This window comes from Primulina eburnea, chromosome 13, assembly GCF_022965805.1.
Source record: "Primulina eburnea isolate SZY01 chromosome 13, ASM2296580v1, whole genome shotgun sequence".
In the NCBI taxonomy this organism is placed as follows: Eukaryota; Viridiplantae; Streptophyta; class Magnoliopsida; order Lamiales; family Gesneriaceae; genus Primulina; species Primulina eburnea.
In genome coordinates, this window is record NC_133113.1 from 33,957,854 (window position 1) to 33,982,582 (window position 24,729).

The 24,729-nt window shown below is 33.9% G+C and overlaps 3 protein-coding genes across 4 annotated transcripts; 2 read left to right on the forward strand and 1 right to left on the reverse strand.

Moving 5' to 3' along the window:
* Positions 1-1,254: 1,254 nt before the first annotated feature.
* LOC140809075 (uncharacterized) lies at positions 1,255-6,390 on the reverse strand. Its single transcript, XM_073166551.1, has 9 exons — positions 5,921-6,390; positions 5,042-5,078; positions 4,834-4,912; positions 4,660-4,705; positions 4,486-4,584; positions 3,530-3,598; positions 3,107-3,452; positions 2,862-3,016; positions 1,255-2,235 (listed from the first exon to the last, which is right to left on the reverse strand). Exons 1-9 carry the CDS (start codon positions 6,302-6,304, stop codon positions 1,501-1,503), a joined length of 1,950 nt encoding a protein of 649 aa, XP_073022652.1. The 5' UTR covers positions 6,305-6,390; the 3' UTR covers positions 1,255-1,500.
* A 3,671-nt stretch (positions 6,391-10,061) lies between these two features.
* On the forward strand, positions 10,062-12,767 carry LOC140810066 (uncharacterized). Of its 2 annotated transcripts, none has more exons than XM_073167876.1 (5): positions 10,062-10,196; positions 10,273-10,456; positions 10,749-10,955; positions 11,081-11,272; positions 12,531-12,767. In XM_073167876.1, exons 1-5 carry the CDS (start codon positions 10,114-10,116, stop codon positions 12,666-12,668), a joined length of 804 nt encoding a protein of 267 aa, XP_073023977.1. In that variant the 5' UTR covers positions 10,062-10,113; the 3' UTR covers positions 12,669-12,767. The 2 variants fall into 2 exon arrangements, with proteins under 2 accessions (XP_073023977.1, XP_073023978.1); XM_073167877.1 differs by having other exon boundaries at positions 12,511-12,752.
* Positions 12,768-13,945: 1,178 nt separating this feature from the next.
* LOC140808642 (uncharacterized) lies at positions 13,946-23,727 on the forward strand. Its single transcript, XM_073165772.1, has 13 exons — positions 13,946-14,271; positions 15,124-16,462; positions 17,552-17,767; positions 17,842-18,065; positions 19,540-19,614; positions 19,797-19,868; positions 19,972-20,070; positions 21,217-21,288; positions 21,402-21,516; positions 22,131-22,199; positions 22,341-22,632; positions 22,758-22,830; positions 22,959-23,727. Exons 1-13 carry the CDS (start codon positions 14,104-14,106, stop codon positions 23,385-23,387), a joined length of 3,243 nt encoding a protein of 1,080 aa, XP_073021873.1. The 5' UTR covers positions 13,946-14,103; the 3' UTR covers positions 23,388-23,727.
* The last annotated feature ends 1,002 nt before the right edge of the window (positions 23,728-24,729 follow it).

The window sequence follows — 24,729 nt, forward strand, 5'->3', positions numbered from 1 at the left end:
CAACAAAACACATAATGAATCGGATCCATCGAATATAATTTCTCCTGTAATAAAAAAAAAATTTGAACTTTACTATCGGAGATCGATAAACACCTCCATCAAAGCCTGTTGTTTTCAAGATGAGTGTGAAGTTGTGTGAACTAAGAAACACTAACTGGGGTCCAAATGCAGTTTAGTTAGATATTTGACAATTTGATTGATGATGATTGATGATGCAGTCGTAAATTAAAACTAGTCTTGACTCTTGTGGGAAATTGGGACAAACAATTTTTACATTTTCAAATATACACACAAACATATCTAATTTAGAATCTGAGAATATGGAGGGCATGGTTTAAAACAATTTATAAAAAAAAAATTCTATATGTACATGAACTTTTCATGCATGCAACTGAAATTATGATACATCCATTATTATTAACATTTTAGGGTATTTCCGACCATCTTCTATCATGGAAGATTTCTCAAAAATAGTGGACGGATTTGGCTCCGACCCATCTCCAAATACGATCTTCATTTTGAAGATTGCTACAATGATCATCTATATTTGGAGGATCATTGTAGCAATGAAGTATGGGTTTGGAGATGATATAAAATCATAAATTATGAAAATGTCATCCTCCAAATTATTGCATGATGATTTTTTATTTTTTTTAATTTTTAATCTTTTTTATTTTTTTTATTTTTTATCTTTTTAATGAATTTAGTGCTTTTTTTTTTCTTTTTAATGTATTTCAATGTTCTTTAAACCATACGTGTCATTTATGATTGTGTTGCTTTTTTATGTATATATATATGATTAATGTTGTGTATTTTTTGCAATTTGATGACAAAATAAATGTACTATTTGTAAATGCACTATTAAAAAAAAAAAAAGAGTCAATTACAAGTTTAGTTATGTTCGATTTAATAATAAATTACGTGATTATTTTAATACATTATACATTTTATTATAAACACTTATCGAATTCACTTCAGATTAATGATATTAAGTATATTATTTAATTATATATATTTATATATAATGTTGAGAATGAAAATTTAGAAAAATGAAAGATTTGGTAAAGGATACGTGTTAGAAAATATTTTGGAAAATAAATGATTTAAAATAGAGGATTTGAAGGTCTTAGAAACCAAAACATGTACAAATAAATTAATGAAACTGACCATATTCTATAATGAAAAGTTATAAAAAGTCTGACCGGAAACAAGTAATCTATCATCACAAAAGCATGGTACAGGTCGGTCACAAAACATGGGAAATTTGAACTCTGATAGAACAGGTGCTTCACTTGGTTTTGTTCGATCAATCGATCTATTCTCGGTATCAAAGTTTCCGATGTTCAATAAACTAAATATTCTTTCGTTTTGACTAAGAAAATTTTTATACATAATCTGTACAATGTGTCACCTAAACTATATCAATCTGCAGATCCAAATAGAAAATCTAAATTCAGCTCCAAATGTCAAGATTCCTTCAAAATGGAAAATCAATAGAACTCAAAGCTGTAATGCCAAGTCTGGCTGCTGCTTTGGGGAACCAATTTGTAAGCTAGAACTCGGAGAAACAGCTGGAACTCTTAAATTCAGGTCCGGAGGAACTGAAAGATTATGCCTCTGTTGCACCGGCAGTTCCGACCAAGATGGTTTACCAGAATTCCACGATTCAGTTTCCGCGTGTGATACGGGGATTATACCTCGTTCTTTGGGATATTCAGCTGGTAGAGTACCCCAACTCTCCGGTAACTTATCCTCCTCGTTTACAGGCACAGTTTCGACCATTTGAGGAGGGAATGAGACCCCTGCAGCAGATAAATGGTATCCAAGCACACCAGTAAAGCCGTTTCTTTGAGGATGATGATCGGGTTTCTGTTGAGCCGGAAATTGCATTCTCCAAGAAGAAACATCGCCGTGAACAGATGGGTCATTCTGACTGTTCAGTTTCCGAACAGCTTCGGCGATTCCTTTAGAAGCAAATGCAGAATTTAAGTCGGAAGTCGAGGGTGCTGCAAGTTTTCTTGAGCCACCAGCAGTATTATTTGACGGTCTCCAATTCTCAGATGAAAAAGGCGATGGGTGTGAAGGTGCTTCACCGACCCAACCAGGGCCGTATTGTACCCCATCAGGTAACACAGAATCGATTTTTTCCGAGGCAATTTTCCAGGCTACAGGCCCAAGATTTACAGCAAACCTAGCAAGACTTCTTGCATAAGCGAGGGGATCATGAAGACCGACCTGTAAGTTCAAAAAGGGTTTTACGGGAAAATATCCTGGCAGTCGGCAAAATGTTTAATAACAGAAAATTTTAACCAGAATATGGGGATGGCAAGCTCATTATCTGATGGAATGAGCGAAATTTACCATGACAACAATAAGTTAAATTCTGAAAATTAATCAGTCCCACTCGTTGCAAATTTCTTTACATTAAATTCAGTAAAAGAATAATTCCAAGAATCAAGAGAGCTTATCTTCCCACTTGTGAGAAACAAAAAAAAAACTCTACGAGGCCAATTTAAATATTTAAAAGACTTCCACCCTTATAAAAAAACTATATATATATCTATGATGAGATACCACTAATTAATGAGATATTTAGGAAAATGGACCTGGTCAAGCTTTAGAAAAAAAACCTCTCCAAGTGTATTTGAAATACACTGCAGAAGATCAATTTTTCAAAATAATGGCTAACTAAGGTTAGATAAGAAAATACCCCCTAATTTAATACATTATGCAACATAATACAGTATGTATAGTTAAAAATGTCTCATTCAAAAAAACAAAAGCCTAGTTAATTTATCATACTTTGCCAAAAACAAAACCAATTACAGCCGTGGTAATTTCAAGTTTGTCCATATACGTACCGGCACCAACCGCTTCGCATCTCCAATAGAAGACGACAAAACATGTGGTTCATTGCCATACGATAAGGGGTGAAATTGGCCGTAAGTATCTCGCCTATTCTCATCCATGGTGAAATGTTTCTTTCCATATTTCATGTCAGCCCTTAAAATGGATGCTGCAAATAGGAAAAGCGAAGGGTAAAAAATCAAAAGGAAATACACCAATATGTTGGTACTTGATAATCAATCCCATTATACAAACCAACCTGGAAATTCACCATTCCAATCAGTGGACAATTCATAGCAGTTTTCACCATTTCTTGACCGAAGGGTTGACACGAAAGGGTCCATGGAACGAAAAGTGTATGATGGAGGTGCTTTTCTTAGGTTGTATGGATTAGATCCTGTTGCTTTACCTTCTCCACTAGCAAGAGTTGCACCTGAAGAAATCTCAGGACCAACACCATCTATTGGAGATGTTTCAACAGGTTTCTTTGGGTTCTTTCCTGGGGGTCTACCTCTTCGCACAACCTTGGGCTGTGGTCGACCATCATCACCCTCATGCCTCAGATTTTCAAAGTCTCTCATAGCAAGATCTTGGATGGATCGCGCCTAGCATGACAAATTACTCAGATACAGAGCTGGATGAGGCGAACAGAGTGAATCAAAGCATGTGAGGATTCACAAACCTGCCGATGATAGATGCTGTCTGGAGGGTTGTACGTCATGGCATTTGAACATATCAAAAGCACATCTTCCTGGAATCACAAAATTCATGCTTATCATAATGTTTGCTCTATTAAAGAAAACATCATTGTTAGCATACTAGGAACATATCTCAAAGGTAAAAAGACATTAACTTAAAGGAAAAATCTTCAACAATTCCCCAAGTTTATCGGCAAGAACAAAAGGAAATGGTTGCAATTCCAGAAAAGATATGAAATAATAAATGCTCATCAGTCAATAATAGCATTGGTCCAGTCATATTGTTTACATTGTTTTAGTTCTGAGTGATACTTTATAAACAAATAATTTCAGGATATCATCCATGGAGAACTGCAAGTAATTCTCTTTTTGTTATATCTTGTGTGGCAAACAAACATAATACATATTATAAAACTAATGGTCGCAAACAGGCAAACGTTTTCTGTCTTTAAGCCCGAAGCAGAACATATAAGTGATCCAGCTTCTTCCCCTAAATACCTCATGATAACAGATGTCAATCAACCTAAGAATAATAGTTAGACTTGAACTACCTTCAGATTTTTTTTCTTTGAAAAAAGTCCGACAAATGAAATAAATCATAATACTTCTCAGAATGACCAAAAAAATCCCAAAGCTCAATGCCAAATACCGCGTTAGGCTATCTCTTCAACCTATTATCAAGCAATACAGGGAAGAGGTTATTGTCTTAAGTAAAAATAGTTCAGGGTCATGTTTAAGCATATTAGTAATACACCTTAGAGGAACAGAAGGAGAAATATGAGATGCAAACTGAGTGCACAGGCATGATTGGAAAATCTCAATACTTTCCCCCTTTTCCCAAAATTGCCAACCACCAAAACAAAGTAAGAATCATCTTTCAAAAAGAAAACCATTGCAAGCTGAAATAATTCAGCTTGGAGAATTAGATCCGGAAACCAACCTCCAGTTCCTCCAAGGTTTTATAAGCTCCGCTATCAAGTTTCTTGTTCACAGTCCCAAAATCCATAGGCTGCTTTATTATCTCATGGTAGTCAGGTAGCTGCAACAAAATTAAATCGGCATTAGCTGCACATAATATACGATTATGTCCCACCAGCAAAGAAAATACCATCACCTCATCGGGATCCACAGGCTCAGAGAATGCCCCACGAGTGTCCTTCCTACATTACAATAATCCAATAACGACAACACTGAGGAACGAGGAATGGAATACCCAAAATTGAACAGTAGGATATTGACAAATATAAATAATAATTATCTAAAGAAGAATAATACAAGAAAATCGTACTTTTGAAGCCTTTGAAGAATAAAGACCAACAACTTTTTGTCTGGCAAAGGTGTTGCGGAAACACACTCCAACGGCCACCCTGTCCCCAAAAAATTAAATGCAATTATAACAATCACATCAAAAAACAAAATCCCGATTCTCCGTGTTAATATTTAGAGCTTAAAAAAATTGTTTAAATTCCAAAATCAAGAAGGGCAATGTAAATAACCATTTGGATTGTCATTCGCTTTCACAAACTTTTTTTCCTGCAAAAATTAACGGAACAATCGTTATTTTGATCACAGTAGATATGCACTTAAATTAAGCGAAATTAAAAAAATTCACTGAGAGCGAACAGGAGGCACAATGAATACAGTCAGTAAATACGCAGTTAATGTAACAGCAGCATCAGCAAGCAGAAAAGAAAAAAAACAAATCCTCCACATACAATCACAGTAAGGACAAATCTGAACTTTTTATCAGGTACGAATATATAATAATTATTTCAATGGAAGGATGGTCTACATAAAATAAGGTCAACTAGATTAAATACAAGAAATATCTATTATACATAAAGGAAAAAAAATGAACAAACCCATGTACAAAAGAATTAATATATGAATATATAGAAACAAGAAAGAGTTGAAATAATTCATGGAAATCCCAGATGTCATTAAAAAGGTAAATCAAATAAAAAAATTATATTGAGCAAAAGCAAAGATAATTTGACTGGTCAAAATAAATAGTATTTCTATTGCAGATCTTTGGAAGTCAGTGTAGCCACCCACCCGAAAAAATCCTTAAAAGAAATGTTAATAATTTTTTTTCGCGCGAAATCCCAAAAGACCCTTCAAATCTCATCCACTAGTTCAAAAAACTCGACGATTTTATTCTGCGTTCCAAATACCAAAAATAGAAAATTTATAATTTCCAAAAAGTATAAAAGGCTGAGGAACTGATGAAGAAATTGAACTTTTGGAGTAGAACAAAAAAATCTAAGCTTTCAATTACTCACCAAAACAAGAGGAGTTTTTAGAAAATCTCAAAAAACCGAATTCGAATCAAACTCAACTACCATAATTTTTCCAATAAAGCCAAATTTACTCACCTGATCAGAAACTGCAACGGTAGATCCACCATCAACGGCATTGATCCTGCGTCTCTTCCCATTTCCCTCTGGCTCCTCCGATTCCGGGTCTGAATCAGAACCGTGACCCGATCCCGAGCCGGATCCGGAATCGCACTCGGTAGAATCCCGTTGGTTTTTCCGCCCAATATTGTCACCAGATTGAGGCAAACGAACGACAAGCTTCACCTTCTTCTCCTTCCTCTCATCTTCTTCGCCCGATTCATCGAAATTGCTCAAATTAGGGTTATGACGCGTGGATCGACGGCTGTGCGCGGCGGAGGAATCGTTAATAATGGGTTTTGGAGGGGGAGAGAGATGAGGGGTTTTGGAGGGGCGGCCCTTCTTCCTACGCTTCACCTCCATTGTGGCTGGCTGGATTGCTGTTGCTACCTTACCCGTTGCTTTCGCCTTGGGGCTGGGTGCTCTCTTTTTCCAAATTTTAATTTATTTATTTTTATATTTTTGTGGAGAAATTATAAAACGTGCGAGAGTTTCGTAAGTGAGAAGTATTCACGCGTGAGCTTTCGCACGGGCTCCACGCCTTTCGTTAGTGTTAGTTAAAAAATTGTCATTTTTATGTTAAGGAACTTAATCTCACGTCTAATAATGAACAACTTGTGAACCACTATCTTAAAACATATGTGGAGATATTAACGAGTGGCTCAGATATATATAGTCCAACACATATTATATTAATATTGAAATTTGGACCTAACTCAACTCAAAAACTAACTCAATGGGAGGATTGTCTAAGTCATATGTATATGCAAATCCAATAGATTTTATTCAACTTATGTGGGACAACTAACATAGATTTCTTATGTCAAAGAATGAACATTTAGAGCATGAAATTTACAAATGACCTGACCATGTGTAGAATGAATGGCTCAGTCCAATACATAATGGTAGAACCTGAGCTCTGATATCATGTTAAGATTAATTGGACCTAACACAACCCCAAAAGCTAACTAAATAGAGAGGATTGTCCAAGTCCATATATACATCTCTCAAAAACTTTATCAAACCGACGTGTGATATCTCACGCATAAAAATGAACAAATGGAGTATGAAGACATTAATGGGTGACTCAAATATGGACAATAAAATATATAACGATGGGTCTGTATTCGGATACCATGTTAAGATTGTGACTCAAATCTAACACAACCTCATAAATTAGTTCAAGGAGAAGCTTGTCCATATCTATATATATAACTTTCAAAAACTCTATTCAACCAATATAGAACACCTTAACAATTTAATCTCGTTTAGGCTTCTCTCTTTTTTTAATAACATTAATTCACAAACTTTTATTTATGTTTTTATTTTCGAGTTGGAATGAAAATACTTTTATGAAAACATAAATTGTTTTCATATATATATCAAAATAAAAAGACGTGAATATTTTATGTAAAAACATAACAAGCTAATTGGAGTTCTTTTTATTACGGTAGAATTTTGTATATTAATCAGAAACTATTAAGCGTTTATCAATTAATCTGTGTTTTTATTATTGTGTTTTTTTATTACATTTAAACTCTTACTAAACTCATTTATATTTTTAAACATTAAAACTTGATCTTTCACAATTTTTAACATATTGTTATGGTGATATAAATTTTGAAAACTTTTATGGCATACATACATATATATACATATATATATATGATAATTAATACTTCAGAATTTTTTTTTAAAATGCGCACCCTATATTCTTAATTTAACCATATTTCATATATAAACACGTAAATACATATTTAGAAATGTATTGCTAATTGAGAATTATATTTTAAAACTTTAAGAGGATTTGATTCGATTGTTTGCACATGAAAAAAAAAAGAAAAGAAAAAAATATACAAGGCACGTGAGAGGAGCAAGTGAGATTATTATTATTTTTTAATCATTTATTTTTCTCGTAAGCTTGAGAAAATTTTTTAGATTCCCACAAATATTCATGTCTCGTTTTTTATTTTATAATCCGTTTTGCCATCTCGAACATTGCGCTAAAATAGCGTGAAATAAAAAAAAATTATATATCTATATAATTTTATTTTTTTGAAATTTATAGTTTTCTCACATTAATTAGTTAAGATATCATAAAAAGGTAATATTAGTAAAGATTTTATTATTATTATTATTATTATTATTATTATTATTATTATTATTATTATTATTATTATTATCAGATCTGATATTGTTTTATTATTGAAAATTATATTTCGTTCAGTTTTTTAATGTGCACACGCAGATAGCCCACTCTTGACACGTCCGTGGTCCATCCCCGCCCAATAAAACACAATTAGGAGTGAAATGTTAGTTAAAAAGTAATTAAACAAAGATGTTATGTTTCCATTATTAAAGTGGTGTGCAGTCTAATCACTTGGTAGCTGCGAAAATCTGGTGAAATTAATCTTGATCACATGTCAATTAAACATTATTTTTTATGAAATGAGAATATGTAACCACTATATTTCGATATACAATGAGTAAACCTTGTACTAACATAATAACTCGAAAATCATATTAGTCGAGTAAATCACACTGAACAAGTCATGTGTGATAAACTAGCCTAAAAAGATGATGTGAGGAAGAGTTGAACTACTGGTTATTAATCATACACTTATTTATTTTATCAATTCGAATACTCTATTACATATTAAACTCTATTATTAATCTATCTCGCCCCACTTGTGCACATCACCTCTTGCTACGGAAGCTAGAGAACCAAACTACCAATAATGTTAGACATATTTTAATAAAGAGTGCAGTGTATATTGAATTATTTTAAATTTCATTTTTTAGAATAAATATAAACCCATTATTTATTCATATCAAGGGTAATTTAACTTAAAATTAATGTTGGATGCAATAATTGTCCATGCTTGATAGAGCGATCGGACCGCGTTACTTGAGCTGCTGTGCGGTTTAAAATATTTGAGTTGTACCATTACTACAAGTTATAGCTTTTGATTAAGCGGCTAGTGACTGGTCCTATATACCATTGGTATCAAAGCCAAGGTCACGGGTTCGTTTCTCATTGATTGCAAGGAGTTCAATTATTGGAGAGAGATTGTTGGGTGAAATAATTGTCCATGCTTGGTAGAACGATCGAACCGAGGTATTTGAGCTGCTGTTCGGTTTAAAATATTTGAGTTGCACCATTACCATCAGCTATAACTTTTGGTAAAGCGGCAAGCGCTCTCGGTCCTACAATTAAGTTTGAATCGAGTTCGAATATTAGTTGCCATGATTATTTATTCTTAGAGCGGGTCTATTGTGTGACGATCTCACGAATCTTTATCTGTGAGACGGGTCAATCCTACCGATATCCACAATAAAAAGTAATACTCTTAGCATAAAAAGTAATATTTTTTCATGGATGACCCAAATAAGAGATTAGTCTCACAAAATACAACACGTGAGACCGTTTCACACAAATTTTTGTTTTATCTTTATTATTAAAATAATGTTACAAGTCTCTTTATTTAATATACATAGAATAATGTTTCTTCTCAAACAAATGGACACATGAAAATAAAAAAGGGTATAATAAACAAGTCACATTGTTTCCTCTTAAGTCGAGAGAATTGTCAAGAAACGATACATCAAAGTAGTTACAATTAAACCCTGATTAGTTAATTTACTTCCATTTTGAAACAAATTCGTCCTTGTATAAATCTAAGCTAAAGATTGAGAAAATTGTAAGTTTTTGTGTTATATGTTTGTATCTTTTAGATTTTGCTAAATCTTGTTATCAAATTTAAGTAGTGGTCAAGTATTTTTTAATTTTTGACAATTTTAATTTTTTTCATTAGAAAAATTGATGTGACACTATATATATCAGCATCATGTCAGAATGAAAATTAAAACTTCCGGAAAAATAAAGATATCAGATTGAAATTTGACAACACATAAATCGCAAAAAGACATTTAAACAAACCAAAAATTCAAATTTCCTTCAAAATACACATAGATAAACTATTATTGTACACTCTATTCATCCAACTTGAGTGTTAACATTATTGTGAACGACCATTTATTATCAATTTATCATGCATTAAATAGATAAATTAGATATCTTGAAAAAATCAAATAGTTCTGCTATTTATCATAACAAATAGGTTTAAATAATCCTCTCCAGTGATATTACATTACAACAGAAAAAAGAGAAAATGTGCATTGCTTTGTTCATGTGGCAAGCTCATCCTCTGTATCCTTTTCTCCTTTTGCTCAACAGAGATGAATATCATAACAGGTAAGTTTCAGTAATTAAACGTGAAACCTTCGAATGTACATGTTAAAACTAATACGTAGATCGTTGCGTTTACAAGGCCGACGACCCCCGCGGGGTGGTGGGAATGTGGACAAATATTGGGAGGCAAAGACGAAGTGGCGGGCGGGACATGGCTGGCTTGCTCGCGAGAAGGGAGGGTCGCGTTTCTAACAAATGTGCTGGAGCTACATACCCTTCCCGAGGCTAAAACTCGAGGGCACCTCCCCCTTCGGTTTCTCCAGGTGAACATATATGTATATATGTTTGCCCGAATTATTACATGTCTGGTGGGACGTACATAGACACGAATATTTGGTGTTTCAAGTTTCAACCAAAGGAATAACACCAGTTCAATGTCAATAATAACAGGGCTAAGCTCCTCTCCCTATTTATTCGTCGTATGAACAAAATTTCTTGGATGAATGAGATATTGTTTATATATGCTTTAAAGTTGAACTTCGATATATAGAGAATCGGGTTTGAATTTTTTGATCAGTTAATGAATGTTACGCGATTTTTTTTTGTTGGAGGAAGAGCAAGAAGAGTCCAGAGGCATTTGCAGAAGAATTGGTGGAAGAAGCTAATCAGTACAACGGCTTCAATCTGATATTGGCAGATGTTTGCTCCAAATCCATGATTTACGTATCAAACAGGCCTAAAGGGGAGCCCATTTTGATTCAACAAGTTCTTCCCGGAATCCATGTTCTTTCCAATTCAAACCTCAGCTCTCCTTGGCCAAAGGTCGTTCATTGTGCGAACTTTTATTAGAAACCCGTAATAGATCTGTATCAAAGTTTTGTTTCCTTTTTCAAATCTTTTTGCCTCAAAAACAAAATCCAACTTCATTTTCATGACTTTCCCCACAGGCACGACGTCTGGAACAGAATTTCAGATCGCATATTGATCCTTACAATGAAGGCGAAATCCCCGTTACCGATATCGTAAAGAAACTGATGAATGACACGATCAAAGCCGATGAGAGTAAATTGCCTCGCATTTGTTCCCTCGAGTGGGAATTGAACTTGAGTTCCATTTTTGTTGAGATAGACACCCCATTGGTAAGTTACGTTATATCTGTTATTACTCCGCATCCATAGTCATTAATCTATGTTATTAATCTTTTAGCTCTTCAAAAAGTATGGGCTCCGCGAGTCACATAATCATTATTAATACACACTCACATTCATTTAATATCAATCTTCATTATTTATGGATCCCACTGTCCACTTATTCATTTTTTTATTTTATATTAATTAAATATCTTTCTAAATTTGTTTAAAAATTTACAATAAATATTATTGAAAATAAATAGTATTATTATTTTAAAAATAAATTTCTAATTTTGTTTAAAAATTTACAATAAATGTTATTGAAAATAAATAATATTATTATTTTAAAAATAACTTAATTTCAATATTGATTAAAATATTATTAAAAAAATGAAAAAACAGTTGGACTCTTTGCTATCATTTTTAAACTTATAAATTATAATTACTTAATATAATTGTAGAAATTGATTAGTATGTATAGGGAATAAATTATAGTTTTTTCATATGTAATATTTTTAAAATTAAATGAAAGAGCCGTTTGGATTTTTAAATAAAATAATTTTTTTGGAATGATTTATTTTTCGGAACAAAAAAAAATAATAAATAATATATAATATATATATATATATATATATATAAAAAGTCAAAAGAGCATTTTGGATTTTTTTTTTAAGCATTTTGGATTTTTTTTTAAAAAAGTATGTGATTAATGAGATTAATCTTGATGAATTTTCATGCTGACATGGCAGTCAATATTAATAATCTATATATCCATATTGGTGTATGAATGTTAATTGATGTTAATAATTATCCATTAATGCACCAATGTGGGTGCTCTTATTAGTAGCAATCATCGTCCATTAAAAAAAATAAAAAAAATCCCTGGATAATTGCATCTATTACTGCCATAAATTTGGAGATTGCTGAAAATCATAAATAAAATAAAGATTTACCGATTCTCGTTTTCAAATCTTAATCATTCATATCTCGTCGTTGTACATGTTTTCAGAAATATGTGTGCTCAATATTTTAAATGAGAGTTAATAAAATCGTCTTGTCTGCATGTGTTTTCAGAAGTACGAATGCTCAAAATTTTAAAACACCGAGAATTAGATCATTTTTTTATGAGAAAAATCTCGATATGTCTAAGAATAGTGTACGTAGTGCAATGAACCCAACAGATGTCTTCAATATCTAAATTTTCTGAAAATTATCCGTTTATCAAAATTTGGGCTGATCTTTGTTAGGGTTATGTATTTATTGTTAGGGCAAATATGGCACCAGAAGCACTGCTGCTTTGACTGTGAAAGCAAATGGAGAAGCCAGCTTTTATGAGATTTATTTAGAGAGGAATATTTGGAAAGAGCATACGTTGACTTATTTTATTGAAAAAATCGTGATTTAGTTTTCTGGAATTTAGTTAGACGCCAACTAAACTGAAACCATAGAGGGTGTCATTTATTTTAATCCTAATTAATGAAGTGAAATAAATTTCTCAGCACGGTTTATATATATATATATATATATATATATATATATATATATATATATATGAAGTGAAATAAATTTCTCAGCACGATTTATATATATATATATATATATATATATATATATATATATATATATTATAGTAATTTTCAGCTATCTTATTTATTGTTTCCACATTTGTTGTATAATAATAATAATTTTGATGTGGCAAATTAATTTTCAAATGTATACATGCTTTAGAATATGTAGATTATTTTTTCTCGATTATCATATATCTGATTTTAAGAAGCTTGCGAGTCATTCTATTCATATTAAATTTCCAAGAAAAATAATAAACGTTGGAGACAAAGTGCAATAAAAACTTTTTTCCTACTATGTGTGAATCTTGAGAAAGAAAGAAAAACAACATCACGTAGAAATGTTAGTAAAAACCAAATTCTCTATTATGCCAACATTTAACATGCTCACATCAAAACAAATTTTCTTTTTGGTGTGACATTTTTTGATTTGAAAATAGGTTTATAATGCTCGGTGACACATAGGTAATGTCGTAATGTTTTAACATTTGATCCGACGATAACAAGATATGACAAATATTTTTTATGTGATGCAATGTATTGGTCAAAGTGAAGAAATACTTATAGTTCTTCTACAACGATTGGATTAACATTCTCATTTCCATCTGAAATATATGAACTGTATTTTATACGTTTAGTAGTATTTTTTTTTTGTTTATTTATGGATATACTGAAATAAATTAAATATTAAAAATATGCACAGTCATTTATTGAACTAATTATATAAGGATAAGATATATGTAAATTTTTTTCCCAATAATATTCTTCATCTTGTGAAAAAAAATTAATATATATATATATATATATATATATATATATATATATATATATATAATATTTTGAATGTGAGAGATAAAATCAATATCGCAAATTCTCAATAGCTTTGATGCACACTATCAAATATAAGTGATTCGTAAAAATACATGTTTTTTTTTGGATTTAATTAATTTATTTTGATTTTAGTTTGGTATGTTTGCTAGTAATTTTGCTTTAATATGTTTCTAGAAATAAAAATTAGTAAGGTCACTTAAATATAGGGGCATATTTAATTTCGAAAAAAAAATAGGGAAATAATTAACTGTATAAGCCTATGGGGCCATTTCATAATTTGACAAAAACGGAGGACTGAACTGCTATACCAGAATTATTTATTTTTCCGTTGTGTATCTCGATCGGACGAGTTGTCGCGTTTTCATCATCACTAATTGAAAATCAACAGAATTTTTCAGTAGTTTCTTGTTCGATTTAATTGGAAATGCGAATGAGGTGATCCAAATGATCGGAAAAATGGCAGGTTCAGGTGCAGGTGCAGGTGGAGTTAATATGGAACAATTCGAGGCGTATTTCCAGAGGGCAGATTTGGATCGGGATGGAAGAATCAGCGGAGCTGAAGCTGTTACTTTCTTCCAGGGATCCAATTTACCTAAAGAAGTCCTTGCCCAGGTTTGTTATTATGAGAACTTTTATTTGATTCCTGGATTGTTTTTGGTACTCTGTATCGGGTCATTCGATTGGTTGTTATGCGTGATTTTTCGAGTCGATTTTTTGCTGTGTAGAGATGAAAAATGTTATATCAGGCTAAATTAATTGTTTGTTTTGGTGTTTCTTTGATTTAGAAAGAGTTGAACAAGTAGCGACCCGATCTAGCTGATTTTTGGATTAAAGTGGGCTAAAAATCTTCGACCTGCCTAATTCTTGAGAAATTATTCCTCGAATTTTAATAGGTCTCTTCTAATTGGGAAATAAGATTTGTATTATGAAAATCCTATAGATTTGTAAACTGTAGAGATGATGCTCGTCAATATATTTTTATCTAAACGAGCTTCAATGATGGTGCTGATCTCCTTCAAAGCGAACGATCATTTATTAACAAAAGCTTGTAAATGTTGAACTCAGTGTGTTGACATCGGGGTTACTCCGAGGGTTTGAATTTCATCACCTACTTCTTTACTTGCCTTTTATTTCAAAGGAAGGGATGAAAAAGTAATCTGTCGAGTATACTTTGTGATTTGTGACAATAGCTAACATCAATCATTGAAACTTCTGCACTATTACTCTTGTTTTCTGGTCATTCCGTCTAAGGGTACTGCCTGCTTTAGACTAATTTTCTCGTGGGATGGATCAAGCCCAATGGTTTTGGTAGTCTTCTTCATGTGTTGACCTCTGTTAATTGATGACAGAGATTGTATGGTGAGATCATCACAAGCTATTTATTAATTATTTGCATCAGAATCTGATTTTGTCTACAAAAATTCCTCTTTATATATACATCTGATAGTTTATTTTTTGTTGCAGATATGGATGCATGCAGACCAAAATCACATTGGTTACCTCAGCCGACCTGAGTTTTATAATGCACTTAAACTTGTAACAGTGGCTCAAAGCAAGCGGGAATTGACCCCAGAGATTGTGAAAGCGGCATTGTTTGGCCCTGCTTCGGCCAAAATCCCAGCTCCGCGGATAAACCTTGCAGCTACACCTGTGCCACTGTCAAAACCGGTGGCTTCTGTACCTTCTCCACAGGTGGGTGCACCTCCGCTACAATCATCTCAAAACTTTGGATTCAGAGGGCAAGATCCTTCTAGTACCAGTGTCAACCAGCAGTTTGGACAGGCACCTTTAACTGCAGGCATGGACCCCCAGTTTGGACTGGCACCTTCAATTCATGGCATGAACCCGCAGTTTGGTCCGGCACCTTCAAGTCATGGTATGAACCAGCAGTCTTGGCAGGTAAAACCAGGTATGAGCATGCCGTTGGGGCCTGCTCAACCTTCAAGCACAAGTATGAACCAACAGGGTGGACAGTTACAACCTTCAAGTACAAGAAACCAACAGTTTGGACCGGCACTTTCTAGTACAAATATGAACCAGCAGTTTTTCCCTGCTCAAGGTAGCCAGTCAATGCGACCACCTTTATCAATGCCTACTGCTGCTATGGAACATTCACCACAGGGTGCTGGCACTCCAAATATTTCTATTTCCGGTTTTCCAAACTCAAACAATGATTGGATAGGTGGTAAAACTGGAGCAGCTTCCAGTGGACCAGTATCACAGGTCTTGAACAGAGGAACCAGTCTATCCATTCCTCCAGTTGCTCCAAATTTGACGTCTACATTTTCCTCGACGTCTGCTAAAGATCCTAAAATGATAGTTGGTTCAGGAAATGGACCTATGATGGACCCAATGTTTGGAGGGGATGTGTTCTCTAGCAAACAATCTTCATCTCCGCTGGTTTCTTCCACACCACAGCATTTTGTGAGTAGTATTCCTACCTCGTCTGCAATTGTTCCTGCAAGTTCCATCTCTCAGCCTTCGATGAAAACAGATCCATTTGAAGCCATACAGAGCACTCTCACTAAACCATCTACTGGCAGTCAGGCTCCGCAGACACCTTCTCTGCCAAAATCTAATCAACAGGTTCCCACTGGAGTAACTTCCTCAGTCTTGTCGTCTGGAGTCCCAGCTGGTGTGGGGACTTCTACATCAGAGCTGTCTCAGGTCTCTTGGCCGAAAATGACACGTGCTAACATTCAAAAGTATGTAAAAGTATTTTTGGACGTAGACACTGACAGAGATGGGAGAGTCACTGGTGAGCAGGCGCGCAACCTGTTCTTTAGTTGGAGACTACCAAGAGGTATGAAACACCACTCTTTATTTCACTCTTTTGCTTATTTTTATTATGATCTAAATACCGGTCTTCATTAATTGAAAATGGAAGGCTACCTAAAGGATCAGAGCATTACTTTTTATTACGCTTCTTGCATTTTTTCTACGATTTAAAATTTTGGTCTCTCGCCTCTGTATGATAATTTTGGCTATGATTTAAAATTTTGGTGTCTCGTCTGTTTTTTGGATCCTTCTTGAGTTGAAGGTCCACGCCATACGTGCCCTCTGTTTTTGGATCCTTTTCATTTCTCTATTAACTTCCTCTCTTGTAATGAAAGCTCTTACGCATTCCCTTCCCTTTTCTGCTTCATGAATACTCCCGAATTTATTGACCACCATGGCTTTATGTATCATCTGGACTACCTGTTTGCTGACCATTTAGTTGTACATATTCCCGACCAGTCACTATTTGAAACTTAAGACAAGGACCTATATTCTAGTTAATATGCTTGAGACTCGAACTTGAGATAATGGCCTTGAGAGATATTTTGTTCCGACCTATTGCTCGTATGGAGTTTCTTGAAGGCTGTATGTTCATACTCGCAGTACCCGATGAACTCTTGTTATTGGGTTAGGAAGAGGAGTTTGCCTGATCCTTGTTGGTTATATTTTGTTTGCCAAAATAATCAGATCTGATAAAATTTGGCCTTTATGGATCTAGTTTATCCAGTGAAAAGTGTGTGGAAATAACAGGGAACCCTGTCATTTAATATGATTGCATGGTATTGTTTTTTTATTTTTATGAAATTACACCTTCAGTCTTACCTTTTGATATCGTGATGTCAATGTCATATGAGTCTGTAGCTTCTTTTAGTACAGGCACACAAATTTTTGGTTCGACTTGGCCAAACCATGGTTTAATTATAGCTGAATATATAAACCTATAATGTAGTCTGGTCTAGATCCTTAAGTTTCCAAGCAGATCCTAGTCATCTGCTTTCAAGAAGCTGTCATTACACAACGATGTACACTTAAATAGTATCAGTTGTTTTAATCTCCAACTGATCGAAGTTTACATGACTTCATTCTTATTTATGTTATCGGTGACCTTTTCCAGAGGTTTTAAAGCAGGTTTGGGATTTATCGGATCAAGATAATGATAGCGCACTTTCTTTGAGGGAGTTTTGCATTGCTCTCTATTTAATGGAGCGATACAGAGAAGGCCGCACGCTTCCACCTACGCTTCCGAACAGTGTCATGCTTGACGAAAATCTGTTGTCTTTGGCTGGTCCACCCACCGGTTTAGGAGGCACTGGGTGGGGCCCTTCTGCTGGTACTGGTTTGGTTTGCACTTCATTTGAATTCATTTTCTCGCATTCTTTTAATTCTCGTGTTCTGTGGTTTTAGGCTTAAGACCGCCGCAGGGTTTACCTGGTGCCCAACCTGTTGTGCCTGTTGGTGTAAGACCTCCAGTTCAGCCAATGTATTCTCATGTTGATGGATCAATACGAACCATTCAGCAAAATGCACTAGGTCCTGTGATAGATAATTTCCATGCTCACGAACCCAGTAATGGGGAGGAGAATTCCTTTGATTTTAAGGATCGGGAGCCTAAGGAAAACAATGAAAAGGTACCTTTTCCTTCATCTTCTTCCTTCCTTTCCCATAGCAAAGTGGAATAATGCACAGGATTAAGTTTTGGCTTTGCTGCTTTGAACGATCATGACCTGAATAGCTTTCATATTATCCTTTCTTACAATTGAATTCCTTGTGAGTGAAAGAAGTTTAAGCATGCTGCGAGATTTATATTCTGGATTCTGGAACTTGGATCATCATCTTACTTAGAAGTTATTTTCTATGGAGATAGAATGATGCTTTAACGTATTGCTACTTTACTCATATTTCCAAAAAAATAAGCCATTTAAATGATTAAATGACAATTTGGATTTTCTTAAATGTATAACTAATCTTTGACGACTCAGTGAAAAACGTGAAGTACTTTTCCAAATCCCCAGAAATTTTAGTCAAACTTACAAATATTTAAGCTGACTCATCTTGCCGCAATAAAACATAATAATATCTATGTAATCAAAGGACAAAGGAGATAATGAGAAAGTTAAATCATTGCTTCATGTTGAAAGGCTGCTCAAGGTGGCGGGGAAAAAAGGATCATGCTAACATCAATTATTGATCAACTGGTCAAGTCACACTTTCTTTAAAAAGAATACTAAGATACCCTGCTGGATACGCTGAAGGGTTGACTTGCCAAAAAAAAAACAGAAAGAAAGAAAGGAAAAAGAAAAACTGGAGACAATTTTGTTCATGCCTTTATACTTCGAGAGACACAAGGTAGTAAAAGTATTGGTGAAAATATAATACATAAGATATATAACAAATTCGGATTTGTGTGTGAAACTTATTCTCAATTGTCCAAAATAAACTTTTTCTAGCGATCATTGAGTGGATATTCCAAAATGAGTAACACTGAATTAAGTGACTTTGGTAACTTTTGGATTACAGAGAAAATATTAGACAAACTTGTAAATTGAATGAGAGTTAATAACTTAAGGTTGTGTTTTGACGAAATTATTTGATTTGAGGAAGGGTTTGAGTGATGAATCTCAATGACACTGATCTTGTGTGAATTTAAAATCATAATTAGTATTGAAATTACTGACTTGACGTGGGCTGGATCTGAAATCCACTTTTGTCCTTTTAAACAAATCAATGTATTTGAAAGTCGTTATCTCAAATCCATCATTTCAATCACAACATAAAAGTTGTCAAGACTTCTCATCTAATTTTTTTTTTTTAAAATGCTTCTTATCTAAGTATTGAGTGAACTAATTAGTTTGAAATCTATTAATAATGTTATAATTTCATGTTTTAAAAAATATTTGTGTGTTAGAATTTGGATTAATGAACCACACAATGACCCATGTGATTTTCCTCTTGTTCCGAGCAAACTTTGTAAGGATTTAATTTCTCCTTTCCTTCTTACTGCTTTTCATAGCTAAATCAAGTTTTTCTTTAACATATTGTGGAATACGATTTATTTATGTCCATTCTCATAATAGCTGACTGATTGTTTTTTAATATTGGTAGGTTGAAAACAAGGAAGACGTGCTTTTGGATTCCAAGGAGAAGCTTATATTCTACCGAACTAAAATGCAAGACCTTGTGAGTTACTGTACTGGAACACTTCCTTTAGTTTCATCATTGTAGAGTCCCAATTTCATTGGGGTTAACTTTCTTTTTACTCTGGAAAGAGAAAAATCTACTATTTAGAAAACAAAATACACTGAAGGACACAGTCTCTTTTCTAAACTTTTTTCCCTTGTTTATCCAAAATTACCTCTCAGGTTTTGTACAAAAGTAGATGTGATAATCGCCTCAATGAAATTACAGAAAGGGCTAGAGCAGACAAGGGCGAGGTATACTTTGAAATTGAAGAAATATGCTTCAGCATTGAACTTGCATCTTTTTTTCTTATTTGCTTTGTCTTTGCATATTTTAATATATGAGTGAAATTTTCAGTCAGAGTTGCTGGAAAAGAAATATCAAGAGAAGTACAAGCAAGTAGCTGAAATTCATTCCAAATTAACTATTGAAGAAGCTTCGTTTCGTGAAACTCAGGTATCACACATGTGTCCTTCTTTAAGTTTCACAATGTTTTTCCATTTTTCTTCTTGTTTAGTTTCTGAGCCAGCATGATATTCAATATAGATATATATATATATATATATATATATATATATATATATATAAATTAGTGGAAGAATTTCATTTAGCTGGATTTTGTTGGAAGGTTTTGGTTGATGTCATTATCATCTACATAACAATATTTTCTATAATTGACCCCAAGAAACAAATTTTCATAAACTACACTCTATCCACTACTATTCTGAAAACTTGTTTACTTCTGGCACCACACTTTCTCCGAGCTAACCCACTACATCTGCAATCAATACTACCCCTGAAAGCCGATAACTACTTTTGACTACTTTCTTGTTTCCTGTCCTACTCTCCTCCCAAACCACGGCCTCTGAAATCTCCTATGTCCAGCCTCTACTCTGGTCCCAGCTACATTCACAATTCCCTTCCTCATACCATCCATGATCAGCCCCCCTACCCTGTCAGCCACCATGCTGTCATGTTCATGCAATGATTTGAGTATCCGTGAAAAGACTGGCATATAATTTGCACTTACGCCATCGGGTTTGTTTTGGGATTCTTTGGCAAAGATTTTTGGGAAAACGTTTGACGGAAATAATATCTACTTGGTTTGATTTTAGGAAAACAAAATTGCTAGTGTGGATGTTATCAGAAATTGTTTGATAAAATTATTTATAACATTGGATAATTCTGTTTTTAGTTATAATAATATGACATAATGATAAATGGGAAATTATGAAAAGTTGAGTTCAAAGTAATGATTTTATTGAAGATGTAAAAATGGGAGAAATTTTATTTTGGAGTAAGAGAATGAAAATTATTGATAGATTTGTGAAAATGTGTTATTGAACAAGGATTTGTTTGTCAATTTACCTTTATTCTTATCATTAGTTTTTGAAATGATTATGGTTATGTTTTTAGAAAGAAAAGAACCAAAATTTGGTGGATGTGATTTGATTTGCCAACTTTGAATTGGTCATATCAAACACACAATCTTACTCGACAATTACTGTCTTCATTCATAACAATTGCATCACATTACCGCCTGAACCCATCCCTGCACTCCTAGTATCGATTGACATCAAGTACCATGTATTGCATGTCTAGGCAAGGAAGATGGAGTTGCAGCAGGCACTCACTGAAATGGAACAGGGTGGAAGTGCAGATGGTATCCTTCAGGTGAATATTGCATCTTTGCTAGGATGCATATTTGGGTTTTACAATCTGTGTACATTCTTTGATGAATCTTTTACAACGGATTGGTCCTTCAAGTCGCACGTTGTTTTGCCTAGGTGCGTGCTGATCGTATTCAATCAGATCTTGAGGAGCTATTGAAGGCATTGGCTGATCGTATCAAGAAATTTGATGTACAGATAAAATCATCTGCATTAATTGAGCTCCCCCCTGGTAATCCTTTCACTTTTTCTTATGTTTTCCCGTGGTTTTATCTTCATGCTATCACTTTACTCGTTTTTTCTGTCCTTTTTGTTAGCCAAATAATTAATATTTTGTTGCATCTCCTTATATTGACTCAATAATTTATATAGTTGAACTCTTTGTTCTGAAGGTTGTCTTATCAGTTTTGCTATGCATTGATGTAAGTGAATGAATGTCAAACTTAAAACTAGTACATTATAAAATTGTAAAATTCGATGCCTCCGTGCTTTCAGAACTCACCCAAAAAATAAATAACATTTTATGCTCTCTATCATTGTTATATGAACTTGAGAGAAGCCCTTTCCTTATAGGTAATCATGATGAGTATAAATTGGAAAGATGCACTATACATCTCTTCCATCTGTATGCAGTTTCTTGGGGCATAACAATATATACATTCTTCATAGAAAACGCAGTGTGAACTTTCTAAGCTGGTTGGAGGGTTTCTGGTTGATCACATTCGTAAATAATGACCACCAATTTTACATTCAATCTCGAAAATTTACTATTAGGCAAACTGCCTTATCTTTGAAGGACTGAACATAGTTCTTTTTTTATGACTGTCGTACTGGTTATTTCTTAAGGTTGGCAACCTGGGATCCCAGAGGTAGCAGAAATTTGGGATGAAGACTGGGACAAATTTGAAGATGAAGGTTTGACATCTGTTGCTCTTTTCCTAAGATTTTGCTCATCTCATTAGCACTAGTTTTTATAAAACCACTCCGTTCTTTGTCCATGTGTACAACAATAAATGCTCCTTATTGTGTGGGACATGGCTCATTCGTTACTACCAGGATTTTCATTCGATGTTACTGCTCCTGCAAATGAAAAGCCAGAATCCATTCGAAGAGAAAATTCTTCCCCAACCCCGAATTTATCCCCTGAATCAGTGCCAACTGCTGATGCAACACCTGAAAAAATCTTCAGTGTGGGGGCTAGTGCCTTTGAGACAGGATCAGTATTCAGTGCAGAAGAATCAAAGAGCCCCCAAGGAAGTCCAGGGAGGCAAGCATATGATAGTCCATCTCAAGAATCTTCGGAGAACCATTTCCAGAAAAGCTCTGATGGAGATGCTGAAACTCACAGGTTTTTTGTGTTTCGTGTCTATATGTCTATATGGTCACATTAAATCAGCTTTTATATTTTGCCGGTAATGTGAAGTTCTTAGTGCCAAGTCTTTCCTTGCCTTTTGTTCTTGATTGGCTCCTCAGAAGCTTTGAAGAAACTTGGGGTAATTTTGACAATAATGACGATATTGATTCAGTCTGGGGCTTCAATGCTAAGGCAAGTGTCCTTGGGTGTGCATTGTCATATGACGTGTGTGTGACCACCAAGATTATTCTCCATCAAGAATGACTGCATTGAGTTGAGTTATATATACAAATATTTCATAATTCCAAATTTCCTGGCAGGAATCAGATCATGGGAGGCACGAAGACAAGTATTTCTTCGGTTCTAATGATTTTGGTGCTAGTCCAGACAAAACTGATTCCCCACAAGCCAGTAGTTCGTTTCAGCATAATAGCCTCTATACCTTTGAGGATTCTGTTCCTGGGACTCCGGTATCAAGGACTGACAATTCCCCTTCAAGATACAGCATTGAATCGAAAGATCCTTTCTTTGACAATTTTTCACGGTACGACTCCTTCGGTATGCAAGATCCAGAGCCTTCTCCCCAACGGAAAAACCTCACTAGGTTTGACTCTGTAAGCAGCACGGGTGGTTTTGATCACAGCCGTGACTTTTCCTTTGACGAATCTGATCCATTTGCCTCGAGTGGTCCATTTAAGGTTTCCTCTGGAACAAACAAAAAAGATTCTGAAAAATGGGGTGGTTTCTAGCTTTTATGTTCATTATAATCTTGGATACGGACACGAGCCTTGGCACAGGGATTTCATTCATCGGTGTTTGATCGGGCGGACACATTATATTTAATACCCAGTGGCTTCTGTAGGTGCCATTTCATCTTTTGATATCGAGCATCGCTCATACAAGTTTTTGACTCAAAAGTTCCATCGTACCTTTAGGACGACGACCTATCATTTTTGTCCGAGTATATTTGTTCTAAATTTATTTTTTATGTCGTCTCTATGGATGTCTCTGAAAGAATCATCTACGAAATACGTTTGTTTGTATATTTCGGTCGATATATATGTTGCAATGTTTGTGTGTTTTTTCAACTTTCTATATCTTCACCTGTCAATTTTTACCTTTTTGTTTCCTGTGTCTCAGTAACCACTTAATCGACCAGTCGGGTAACTTCAAGGAAACTGGTTTAAAAAGCAGTCGGCCGAGCCCATATGGCTGATAGCTGTAAAGTTATAATATTTAATTTGTATAATTCTTTTAAATTATTGGCATAAACCCTTCACAAACGATCTGGATCGTGAAATTCGTTTTTGAAATAAGTGGATCGTAAAACTCTAAATTTAGATGCTGTGGATATTGTTTTAGGAGGGATATTTTATACTTATTAAAGCTCCCGAGTTGTGTGTTTTTATATAGTAGTGTTTCTTAGCTTGTTTATATATATATATATATATATATATATATATATATATATATATATATATATATATATATATATATATATATATTTTTTTTTTTTTTTTTGCAATTTGATAGATACTTTTGAAAGACACTAAAAGTTATGATTGTAATTAAAAGTCTCATGCTTTATAACTTGATGATATTTTGTCTCGAAGATGACTAGATATTTCGCATATTACAATAGTTAAACACTAGTGATAGATAAAATGAATGTTGTACATCAATATAATCACGACACAAGTCATTAGTTTATAGTCGTCTACTCCGGCTATCTTAATCTTAAATAAATAAATGCTAATATATATATACACAAAGATCGAAACATTTAAAATACAATATATAACATCATAAATTTAACATTAAGTATGAATTTTCAAAATGAAATAATTACTCCCAAATAAAACGACACGTTCATCCTTTGTCATTTATATTAGAAAATATATTTTAAATCCGTATTTTTTCAAAATAAAAATCAATTCAAACTAATATGATTTTTACATGATAATTAAACATATGATAACTACATATTTATTTAGGGCAAAAACTTGTGTGAGACGGTCTCACGGGTCGTATTTTGTGAGACGGATCTTTATTTGGATAATCCATGAAAAAGTATTACTTTTTATGCTAAGA

What these genes read in the sequence shown, in the direction of transcription:
- LOC140809075 (XM_073166551.1), bottom strand. Translation starts at nt 6,304, where the DNA reads ATGGAGGTGAAGCGTAGGAAGAAGGGCCGCCCCTCCAAAACCCCTCAT. An exon ending in CCGTTGCAGTTTCTGATCAG is followed by an intron (nt 5,079 to 5,920) that starts GTGAGTAAATTT and finishes TAATTTTTGCAG; the next exon opens with GAAAAAAAGTTTGTGAAAGC. An exon ending in TTGGAATGGTGAATTTCCAG is followed by an intron (nt 3,017 to 3,106) that starts GTTGGTTTGTAT and finishes TCCTATTTGCAG; the next exon opens with CATCCATTTTAAGGGCTGAC.
- LOC140810066 (XM_073167876.1), top strand. Translation starts at nt 10,114, where the DNA reads ATGTGCATTGCTTTGTTCATGTGGCAAGCTCATCCTCTGTATCCTTTT. An exon ending in AGAGATGAATATCATAACAG is followed by an intron (nt 10,197 to 10,272) that starts GTAAGTTTCAGT and finishes TGCGTTTACAAG; the next exon opens with GCCGACGACCCCCGCGGGGT. An exon ending in TCAGCTCTCCTTGGCCAAAG is followed by an intron (nt 10,956 to 11,080) that starts GTCGTTCATTGT and finishes CTTTCCCCACAG; the next exon opens with GCACGACGTCTGGAACAGAA.
- LOC140808642 (XM_073165772.1), top strand. Translation starts at nt 14,104, where the DNA reads ATGATCGGAAAAATGGCAGGTTCAGGTGCAGGTGCAGGTGGAGTTAAT. An exon ending in CTAGAGCAGACAAGGGCGAG is followed by an intron (nt 19,869 to 19,971) that starts GTATACTTTGAA and finishes TGAAATTTTCAG; the next exon opens with TCAGAGTTGCTGGAAAAGAA. An exon ending in GGACAAATTTGAAGATGAAG is followed by an intron (nt 22,200 to 22,340) that starts GTTTGACATCTG and finishes CGTTACTACCAG; the next exon opens with GATTTTCATTCGATGTTACT.